This window comes from Poeciliopsis prolifica, unplaced genomic scaffold, assembly GCF_027474105.1.
Source record: "Poeciliopsis prolifica strain line A6 unplaced genomic scaffold, Auburn_PproV2 SCAFFOLD080, whole genome shotgun sequence".
Lineage (NCBI taxonomy): Eukaryota > Metazoa > Chordata > Actinopteri > Cyprinodontiformes > Poeciliidae > Poeciliopsis > Poeciliopsis prolifica.
Window position 1 is genome coordinate 850,004 of NW_026562455.1, and position 11,658 is coordinate 861,661.

At 38.8% G+C, this 11,658-nt stretch overlaps 1 protein-coding gene across 2 annotated transcripts in view; it reads right to left on the minus strand.

The window, feature by feature from the left end:
* vars2 (valyl-tRNA synthetase 2, mitochondrial) overlaps nucleotides 1-11,658 on the minus strand; it is a 35,226-nt gene that overhangs the window by 13,999 nt on the left and 9,569 nt on the right. For both annotated transcript variants that reach the window (XM_055021870.1, XM_055021871.1), the window contains 5 exons: nucleotides 7,237-7,356; nucleotides 6,716-6,824; nucleotides 5,321-5,409; nucleotides 1,032-1,122; nucleotides 219-346 (listed from right to left, as the gene is read on the minus strand). In XM_055021870.1, the coding sequence (XP_054877845.1) occupies nucleotides 219-346; nucleotides 1,032-1,122; nucleotides 5,321-5,409; nucleotides 6,716-6,824; nucleotides 7,237-7,356 (537 nt within the window). The remainder of the gene's footprint in view (nucleotides 1-218; nucleotides 347-1,031; nucleotides 1,123-5,320; nucleotides 5,410-6,715; nucleotides 6,825-7,236; nucleotides 7,357-11,658) is intronic.

An 11,658-nucleotide genomic window follows, 5' to 3' on the forward strand; every position in this document is an offset into this window, starting at 1 on the left:
TTAAAGAAACAAAACGGAACAATGTGTGATATGTGATAAAATAAAAATAAAAGTGAGGTTTTTACCAATTCTTTGGAAGCATGAATCTAAGGTGACTCATTATTTTATAAGTCTTAATACTAAATTATGTTTAAACTGCGATAACAAAGAAATTAACAATAATCATACATGCTCTACACTGGTATCAATACAAATCTAGCACACTGATTTTTCTTCACCTCCATCCACTGTCCACACAATGGCTCCATAGTCCCATCTCCTCTAATAACCAAAGGACGGGGGAGAGAATGCTTCTGTGACAGATGGAAGTCCATAAAGTCATGAGCAGGAGTCACCTTCACAGCACCTACAAAGTTAATACAAACAACAGATATTCCACAAAAGCATACATATGATTTAATGCTCTGTGTTTGATGAAATTGTTAGGGTGTTTTCACACCTGGCAGACTCAGTTTGATTGGGGATCAAAATTGCAACATCTGCCACATTCTTAGCTGGTGCGGTTTGCTTTCACATTGCACTGAGTCAAACAATCCAAATTAATTGATAATCCTGTTCATCCCCTGACCTTTGGTGGCACTGTACCAAAACTACTGACGGAAATGAAACAAAAACCTACCAGGAAAACAACAGCAAATTTCCTCTTCACAAAATATAATATAAATGGAGTGGTATCAGATTTAGCAGTTGTGGGATTTCTCTTTTGTCTCTGGTAAGAAACCATGATTTCTCTCTATAGCACTAGATTTGTGCATTTATTTTGGCTCTATTGACCCAGAATGTCCTGTGCCATAGTTTGCTTCCTGCTTTTGGAGTGTCTTTGGAATACTTGCATCCACTTATATACATTTGAACCGTGCCAGGTTTCAATTCAACCGAACTAAGAGCAAGGTTTTTAAGTTCACTTTTCTGGTCCATATCAAGTTCAATTACACATTCACATCTCCCATCCAAAAAATGGACTTTAGAGACTATTGAACAAGAGTTATATTGAAACGGACTAACAGAGCTGGGTGAATGCACACTGGTACCTGTTCCCATATTCATGTCCACCATTGTATCTGTGATGATGGGAATGAGTCTGTTGGTGAAAGGATGTTTACACCTTACTCCATGGAAAGTCTAAAACAGAGAGAAAGATGTACATTATATCAATTTGCCAATAATAATCAGGTTTCAATGATGTGGTTTCAATAATCATATAAAGCAGGCAAAATGGTAACAAGACTAAAACAGGGGAAGAGTTCAGACTGGTCCAACCTGGAGAGTCCAGGCATGGCCCAGTGAAGAGGGAATTCAGAGAGGTTTCAAACAGTTCATCAGGCAAAACAGTTATTGTTTAACGTCTGTCAGAGTATGCTTATGGACCACATAAGCATGCCATAAATGCAAGTCATCTGAATTTTATTTCATCTACTACAGTGGGAGCAAAGTGAAAACGTGGCTTTGAATTAATGTCATTTTTATCAAATTTCTGCTTATTTCAAATTTGCAGAATAAGAAAGAACTGAGAGTCCAAGTTAGTTTTAACTGCTGTGCAATTTAGAACCCATTAGACATATCAAAAACAACTAACTGTGTGAATTACATTAAGGAAAAGAAAAGAGAAGACAAGAATAGAACAGAATAGAATACTTTATTGATTCCCAAGGGGAAATTGCTTATTTGTTGACAAGTTACTCCATTCAAGGTGTTAAATATTAATAAGTGATGTAAGTATTTCAATATGATTGAAAATAACTAAATAAGCACGCACATCCAAATATGTTCACGTATAAACCTATAAATGAATGCAGATAATGTTTAATTTAAGTTACTAAAATTCGGCATTGTAAAGACTAATGGCTCCAGGCAGAAATGATTTCCTGTGTCGCTCTGTGATGTATGTTGGTAGAATAAGTTTCTGGTTGAAGGTGCTCCTGCAGTCAGCCAGCCAGCCAGCCAGCACGTTATGGATGAGTGGATGAGAGTCTTTGTCCAGGATAACCTGCATCTTGGACAGGACCCTTGTCTCTGATAAATCTGTCAGAGAGTCCAGCGCCACTCCAACAATGCCACTGGCCTTGAGGATCAGTCTATTCAGTCTGTTGGTGTCTTCCACCTTCAGTCTGCTGCCCCAGCACACCACAGCATACAGAATGGCACTGGCAACCACAGATTCATAAAACATCCTAAGCAAGGTCTGGCAGATGTTGAAGGACCTCAGCAGCCTCAGAAGGTAGAGATGATTTTGGCCCTTCCTCTTCGAAGCGACAGTTTTCTTCACCAGTTCAGTTTATTGTCAATGTGGAGACCCAGATATTCATAATTCTCAACAATGTCCACACTGACCCTCATGATGGTAACAGGAGTCATTGTCATCTTGGTCCTCCTCCTCATATCCACCACCCGTTCCTGGGACTTTGTCACATTGAGCTGCAGGTGGTTCAGCCCACACCAGGCGACAAAGTTGCTTACAACAGCCAAGTACTCAACCTCATCATCACTGATGCAACCAACCACAGGTAGGTCATCTGAGAACTTCTAGAGATGACAGAAGTCAGTTGTATAGAGCATTAAGGTGCACGAACTGTGGTCTTTCAAGGGGGGATCCATCTGCATTGCTGTCAGTTTCTCACCCAGTAGAGCCGGACAAATAGTGTTGAATGCACTGAAGAAGTCAAAAAACAATTTTCACAGAGCTCACCGGCTGGTTAAGGTGAGTCTATACACAGCTGAGCAGGAAGATCCAAGTTTGGGCTGGTAGGCAATCTGCAAGGGGTGATTGGACCAGAGGTCTGAGCTGCTCCAGGACTAGTCTCTTCAGGGACTTCATGATGTGGGAGGTCAGGACCACAGGCCTGTAGTCTTTGGCACCAGAACAAGGATGTTTTCCACATCACAGGGACCTTCTGTAGGTGCAGGCTCATGTTGAAGATATGCTGGAGGACTCCACAGAGCTTGATAGCACAGGCTTTGAGCACCCTTGGACTCACACTAACAGGGCAGCCTTGCCAGGATGGAGTCATACCTGCTGTCCTCTAACATTTTCAGCGGTGATGTTTACTGCAGACGATGGGTGGACAGCAGCAATAGTATTTATGGGAATGTAGGAGGGAGGTGAAGGGACCACAGTGTCAAATCTGTTAAAAAAACAGGTTGAGTTGGCTCTATCAATGCTGCCCTAAACCGCATTACTGTCTGCTGACCTGAACCTGGTGATATTCCTCATCCCTCTCTAGGCCTCTCTGGTGTTTTCCTTCTGGAGTTTCCTCTCCAGGGTCCTCTTGTAATGATCCCCAGATAGCAAACAATGGTAATTCAACAATGAATTATGGTCAAAAAGGTTGATTATTGGTTGAGGCTGATGATTGACGGTGGATTAACCATCAAAAAATTATCTAATTTTAGCCAAGTAACCATTGTTGAAGAGATGTCATTGAATCAATATTTTTTTGTGGTCAAATTGTAATGTTTGAAATGCCGATGTCTAATCAATGTTGATATTGATCAGATAATCAATAACTACATTGGTGTTCGATGCAGATACTGAAAAAAAAAAAAAAAAAACATCGGTATGTTTATCGGCTTAATCGGTGCATTTGTAGTGGAAATTGGTCTCTGGTCCCCCTCCAGGGAGGTGCTGTTTGACCTTTTTTTATTACTGTACATTTTCTTACTTGTCAGTAAAAATTCTTACTGTTTATGTGTAATGTGTTGACAAAAAAACATCTACAAGTCACTACAAAGAATACACATCCAAGTTTCCTTCTTAAGCAGGTTGCAAAAGATGGTAATTCAATATTGAATTATGATTAAAAAAATTACATTTATGGTTGAGGTTAACAATTGATGAACCACCAAGCAATGATCCAGTTCTAGCCAATTAACTGAACCAATGTTGAGAAGATGTCACAATGTTGTTTTGTGGTTAAATTTTAACAATTGAAATGCCAATGTCTAATCCAGTGTTTTTCTAAGACTGGTCCTTCCTTCCTTTTCCCTTCCTGGCCAATTCCTCCCTTCTCATCCTCAAAAGTAAAAAAAAAATAAAAAAACATTAAAAAAATTAATAATCATTATTTAGTTCATAAATGTTATCAAGAATATGTTATGTTAGAATTAACATAGTGATGATTATGAGTCTACAAGAGAATATAGATTTAATGAATATTTGATGCAATAAAATTATATTACACACTGATATGTGACTGGTAAAATTTTATGCTTTTTAATTCAGAATTTGAAAGATGGGGTTCTTGTAAAAAGTATATGTCAGATTTTCCAGGTGAGTGACTATTTTAATTCTTTTGGCTGGGTTTTAAAGTTGTACATATTCCAAGATACCAGTTTAATTCGCTGTATCCCTTTTTTGAACTTGTTCATTTGAGAATAAGTCAGTGCTGGGTAGACAAATTGAGCTCATCCAAAAAAGCTCAATTTGAATGAGCTTATTTGGATGTTTGTGTTTCAATGTATGAAGTGGTGTTCTACTAATATACATGTGCATTAATGAAGTGACTGAAAAAAGAAAAAAAAAATTAGTTGAAACAAAAAAATAATTATTAGCAAAAAATAAATACATAGTAGGTGACTGTGATTAAATTGATTACAAATTACTGAGAGGGGGGAAATACAAATACAAATCTAAATCAAAGAGTACAATACAGAATAAATGACATACGGAAAATGTTTAACAGTTTAGAAAAGGCAGGTTGTAATTTTCAGAGACACCCTGAAATTTCACCCTGGCCAGTATTATTATAGATACTGGTTGCTAAGTCTGAATGTAGTTCCTTTCCTATATTTTTGATCAATACTTTTAGTAGTATATTTGTAGAGTTCCAGTTTGGTGATAATTGGTCTTGGGGGTTTGTTTGTATTCGATCCAAAACAATGAATGGAGTGGAAGGTAATCTGTTTAACAATGTCGGAGGGAAATTTTGAGGTGTGTTGTCATGAATTCTTTTATCAGAACTTCTGGCTTGTCAGATAACTTTTCAGGAACACAAGAGAAAATTATATTGTCCAGCATGTTTCAGTGACCAAGGTACTTTATGGTTTTGTGTTCTAGAATAACTAAGTTCATATCTTTTGCTAAAGTTTAGCTTTAGCAAAAGATATGAAAGACATAATGTCAATATACTTTGACATTATTGAATGTCAAAGTTTTTCAATGTGATAATGCGTGAATTCCAGACTTAATCAATGGTCTTTTATTCCATTGCATAATGTAACAAGTAAATCCACTTTTTTTGAGAGACAGCAAAGTCCACACAACAGTGACACCAATGATACTGTATTTAGCAACACAACTTCATATCATCTTGTAAGTACTCACCTGATATCGAGGATCATCAGGGTGAACAGCTACAGCCACATCTCCAAGCATCGTCTCTGGACGAGTCGTAGACACTACCACTTCACCGTCTGATACACACACACACACACACATATATAAAAATTCCCTTCTCACCCACCGCGGCTGGTTCTTATCCTCTGAACTCGGGTCCTCTACCAGAGGCCTGGGAGCTTGAGGGTCCTGCAGTATCTTGGCTGTGCCAAGGACTGTACATTTCTGGACTGAGATGTCTGATGTTGTTCCTGGAATCTGTTGTAGCCATTGCTCCAGTTTGGGGGTTACTGCCCCGAGGGCCCCGATGACCACAGGCACCACTGTGGTCATCGGGCACTATGCCTGCCACTTGGTTATGTCGTTCCATGTATGCTTTCCCTGCCAGTATCTTGCACCCTGCTGTGATGTGCTGGACTGTCTCAGGGGCCTCCTTGCACAACCTACACCTTGGGTCTTGTCTGGTGTGGTAGATCTGGGCCTCTATTGCTCTGGTGTTTAGGGCCTGTTCCTGGGCGGCCAGGATGAGGGCCTCTGTGCTGTCCTTGAGTCCAGCTTTTTCCAGCCATTGGTAGGATTTACTGATATCAGCCACTTGGGTTATTTGCTGGTGGTACATCCCATGTAGGGGCTTGTCCTCCCATGATGGTATCTCTGGCACCTCAACCTCCGTTCCCTCTTGTCTGAGACATTCACTGAGCACATTGTCTGTTGAGGCTTTGTCCCTGATGTATTTATGGATCTTAGTTGTTTCGTCCTGGACAGTGGTTCTCACACTCACTAGTCCTTTCGATCAGTGTGTTTTGATCTGGCATATTAATAAAACTTATTCAATAATCTGACAATATCTACAAGAAATTTGACTTCACATGGTTCTCAACCCATATCTCCATAAACATCATTTTAGGAGTTCTGTTCACACCTTTATTTATTACTGAAACTCATGCTCTTCCAGCTGAGTCTGAATGAACTTTAATACCTTTTTGAAATGTAACATATTCATCCACAGTAAATCAAAAATATTTATGTTTTTATTATAGACCAAATAAAAGGCCCAAAACTAAATATAAATATTGTCAATACATGGCACTGTTTTCTGAACTGAATAGCTTGAGTTTTATCACAATTTATCCTTAACCTTATGTCCCTAAGTATATGTATGTTTACATATAATTATAAGGTTCACAATAAATTGTGATAAAAGTATGTGCATTCATGTATATGTAAATACATATACATACACATATATCGATAAACATATCTATATCAATAAAACGATCGATCAGTAGATCAATAGATATATTGACATTTGTAGATATCAATATAACACAAAGCAGACGAAATGAAAGACCATTGTTGATTTTTCCACCCACCAATACTCACCATGGCCTTCAACAGTATACGCAAAGGTGAACATTGTTCCAAATTCCACCTTATTATCATATCCAGGGACAGACATTAAGGTTGGCCCAGAAACATCTTTGGTCTCCACCTCAGACAAATGAACAACTTCAAGTTACTCTTTGGACAGAAAATTACAATAGTGTTCAATCATAACTCAAAATGTGCACTACATGAACAAAATAAAATATGTTCATTTGTGAATGTAAATTTTAAATGTATTTGTTTTCCCTGCTGCTACCTAAAAAAATTACATTACTGCCCAGTTTCAGTTCAGCATAACTTGTCATAAAAGTAATAATTCTGCATTCTGAATTTGTCAACCTGAAAGAAATAATGTTCCATTTCACAGTCTTAGTCAATGACAAACGAGTTGCATTTCAAAAATCTTTTGAACTTGGAAAATTGGGCTTGAAGTTAATATTATGAAACATCCAGTTGAAACCATAAAATTTAGGCAAAATAAAGACAGACCAAAACATCTAATATAGGGAGTTTCTTACCTCTATGTCAGAGATTGCAGACTGAAGAGCACAGCTCCAGTTGACCAAACCCTCTGAGCGGTAAATAAGACCAGAATCACATAGTCTGACAAAAGCCTCAGTTACAGCTCTGCTAAAACCCTGAAATCATACAAATTTAAGACAGTGAAAGATGTTTTATTTGATAGATACTGAAACAACATAGAAATACAAATTTCTGTAGTAAATGGATTTGCTGCTTCCTACACAAGGAAGAACAAATACCTCTCAGTTGACTTAAAAAAGCCCCCAGAGAGCTGATCATCCCTGTCCATGACAGCAAACTGAATCAATTGAATTGAAATCAGCAGAGCCTCAGAAAATATTTGCATTTACAGTAAAAATAAGTATTTGCTTTTAGTAGGAAGGAAAAAACTGTTGAAAATAGTCTGTCAATTATGATAGGGATTGGGTTCCCTCATTAAATCCAGCCATCATCTTCCACTTATCCAGGGTCTAGACTCAGGCAGCAGTCTAATCAGAAGCCCAGGTTTCCCTCTCCTCAACCACTTGGGCCAGCTCCTCCAGGGGAACCGCAAGGAGTTCCTGAATCCAGCAGAAAAACATAGTCCCTCCACTGTGTCCTCAGTCTTCTTTTGGTTCTCCTCCTGGTGGGACCTTACCAGGGTAGTGTCCATCCTTACCAGATGTTGAGCCACCTTAACTGAATGGAGAAGCTATGGCTTTACTCTTAGTCCCTCCCAAATGAAAGAGTTTCTCACTCTATCTCTTGGAGGGAGTCCAGATGCCCTGCAGAGAAAACTCCTTTCAAGCGCTTACATCCACAATCCCATTCTTGTGGTAACTACCCAAAGCATGACAATAGATGAGGGTAGGAACGTAGGTTGGCCAGTAAATCAAGAGCTAAATCAAAAGGATCACCATGACACAATGATCCAGCGACTGCATCATAAGCTTTTATTGTGAAGGGTCTTTTTTTCTTGCAACCTCAAACTCTGTCTGGATTGTAGGGATAGAGTTTTTTCCACTTCCTCATAACCTCATGTTTTCCTTTTCTGACTTAATGAAAAACGCAGTGCCTCTGACCGCTGTGGCCCCAGGCACCTGTCTTCCCCGATTATGTTTTCTGATTCTGACTTCTTTGGATGGGTGGTATTGAAATGATTTTTTGTTATGCTTTTGTACAAGAACAATAAGTAATCTGATTCTTCTGTTTTTTGCTGTATGATGTTTTTTTTGTATGGTGCAATGTTTTCTGAACATTAAAACATCAATACTGTCAAAAGTTTGAATTTGTTTTCAATCAATTTAACTGGTTAGAAAAAGGTTAAATAACAATCCACTAAGTGTTGACAGTACGACATGGATAATATGTGAAAGGTTGGAGCTCCTCTACCTCCTGCCAGTGCTACTATTGCTGTCTAAAGATATACACTACTCCAAAATCTGAAAAGAAAAACACAAGCTGAGAAGTGTTTTTCTGTAGTTAGCAGTGGAAGAAAGCAGAAAACCTTTCTGCTCATCTCAAACTGTCAAAAAAAAGACAGTTTTAACAAATATGTAAAAAACATATTCTTCATAACCTAACATATGAAGACTGAGTGGGTAAACTATCATGCACCCTCCAGGACCCTGCTAAGAATATAAACTTTGTTGAGTGTCCAATGGCCAGGACAAAATCCTCACTGTTCCTCTTGAATCCGAGGTTTAATTATCCGATGGACTCTCCTCCTCAGAACCACTGAAAAGGAGGGATTTGACTGTTACAATGATTCTAAGCACAAAGAGGTCTGGGGCTTCATAACCTGGGTCCTAAGTGAGGAATAAAACAAAATGCAGTCCAAACACCCCTTATGATAAGTTATATCTGTAGACACAGTGTTCCCTCGTGAGGATGCAGGTTTCAGGGCCCCCATTAGGAACCAGGCCTGGGTTCCCTCATTAGGGAAGGTGGGGCACACTGGAAAAGGCCTGGTGGCTGGGCCTTTACCATGGATCAGAGTTGAACATAGTCCGAAGAGGAAATGTGGATCCCCCTTCCCATGGGTTCACCACTTGTGGGAGGAAACAATATACTTGTGGGAGGTGCAGTGTACCTTGGTGACGATGTTTCCTCTAAGCTGCGCGCCCGCACAATCGCAAACTGCTCGCATATTCTGAGCGCACAAGAAAATCTATGTAGCGCATAAAATAAAATCCAACATAAACTGGACATTGAGCTCAGACATCAGTTTTGACTATGGACCAATGACATTTTTTTTTGTACTACTTTGCGATCGAACTCAGAGAGTGACAGGCATCCAGCTAACGAACGATACAGTTCACTTTCGTTATGCAGCCAATCATCACATGCTATTTTGTGTATGTGCCTTGGTCATATGCGCTGTGCCACAGTGCAGGTAAGAATAGTGCGGCGGAGTTAAGAGAGTGAGAGCTAACACCTTATCATGTCTAAATGGGATAACCACTTAGACACCAGCGTTTTCAAGACTTGGTAATAAGTTGGGATATGGGAAGAATTCTGAGAGGTTATGAGGAGAGACGTTTGCTTGGCCTCAAGGAAGATTCTGGTGAATCAGAAAGTGGAAGCTGGGGACTTATAAGCTTTGTATGGTTTTGGGGGGGATTGCAGACCGGGCATAAAATACATTGTCATGCTGAAAAGACTACTTTGAGGTTTCTTCAGTTTTTCCATTTTTCCATTTTGGTCAAATTTTTGTGACACTATAGAATCTGCAATATGTGGTTTAGTATGAATTATGTAAAATTGTAATTATTTCACAACATAGGATGAACCAGCTAACCCATATGCTCAAACTGACAAATACATATTCTTGAAATCCAATGATTAAATATGCAGTATGCAAGATTTCATTTAAATCACTCTGTCCTGATACAGAGAATACCTTTGTTTTTCTGTTATTTCAATATTTATCTTAAATGAAATTGCTGATCATAACAATTGTTTATATTTCGGTCCAAACATTAGCAGAGGGCTGTTTCACAAAAGTCGGATCACAAAATCCAGGATAATGCATAAAGTCAGGCTTGACATAGTGTCATTAGTTCATCCTGGCTTTGTCTGTTTCACAAAGACCAACCCAGGGTCAGGAGGTGCAGTTATGTCGAGCCAAGCTTACAGTGCATATTTCAGGTTCTTTTACATGGTAGAAAAAATAGTTTCTGAGGCCAAACTGTAAATCTGGTTGCTGCTTTTGGTCCCTAACACTAAACTCGCTGTTTCTGTGACGTAACTGGAAAAGAGCAGAGAACGGAGCCCACCGGCTACAGTCTGACTCCTGAGCTCAAGGAGGTTTTGTTCTCTCAAGTTGTTTATGTGTGGCTGTTCAGGCTGCAATTGATCTGGACATGGTGAGGGGAAAAAAACAACAGAAAATAAAAACGGATTTTAAACTTAGGTGAGATTCATCCAGGTAGGAAGGCAGTATGTCAACTAACATGGCAATCTGCAGTTTGCACTTGTGCTAGTAGGCTTTCAAAGAAAGTGACCTGAATGAATGCTAGATGGGATCCAGAAGAAATGACCAAATCAGACTGAAATCCACTGCATTTACACCATAACACAGCAGAGGCAGCGAGCTGAAGAACAACGCTGATGAAGAGCAGAGAAAACAACAAAACTTGTTGAGGGTCGGTGGAGAAAGTAAGAGTTATTAAATCTTCCAGAGATATGAATATTTTTGAACCTATTCATGCATATTATTTATTTATCTTATGTTGGTAGATATATTCACCATAAAAATATCTAAAGATCTGTAAATGTAGACACATTTGAAAAAATCTCTTAGCAGTTAACACTGCAGTTAGCATTTCCAGGTCCGTGTGCATGAAGCTTTCTATTCCAATATCTGTTCTTCTAACATTAAATGGTCTCTGTTCACTATGTAGTCAACAGTTGTAACTTCTGGCTCACCTGTGAGACATCAATCTTAAACTTGTACTTAATGCTAAGGATTGGTCACCTCCTCCAGATCTTATTCAATGTTTTTAGCTGCACAGGAACGTTCTCCTCCATCTACGTCATTAACAGTTTGCAAGGGGCACCATTTTTAGGTGGAGCAGTAAGCAGGCTAGGTATATATAGATGATATATTTCTATATTTCGATATATAGGACACTTTTAAACCGGTCTGAAAATTTGAATTTCACAACGGTTACAATACAGAGGCTTCAACAGATTTCTTCAGCAGACCATGAGATTGTTCACAGATTCATTGATCCTTCGCTAACACCAAACAAAAATATTTTATTGTAGGGTACGGAAATGAAGCACATCGTACAAAAGAAAAAAAAAACTGCTGCTACAATAAGAAGCTGAAATTGGTTTCAGATTGCAGCTTCCAATTTGGAAAATGTCTAAAGGGTGATTCCACAAAATTTTTCACTACCTTCATCATCTTTTATCTACTATAGGTAAAAATC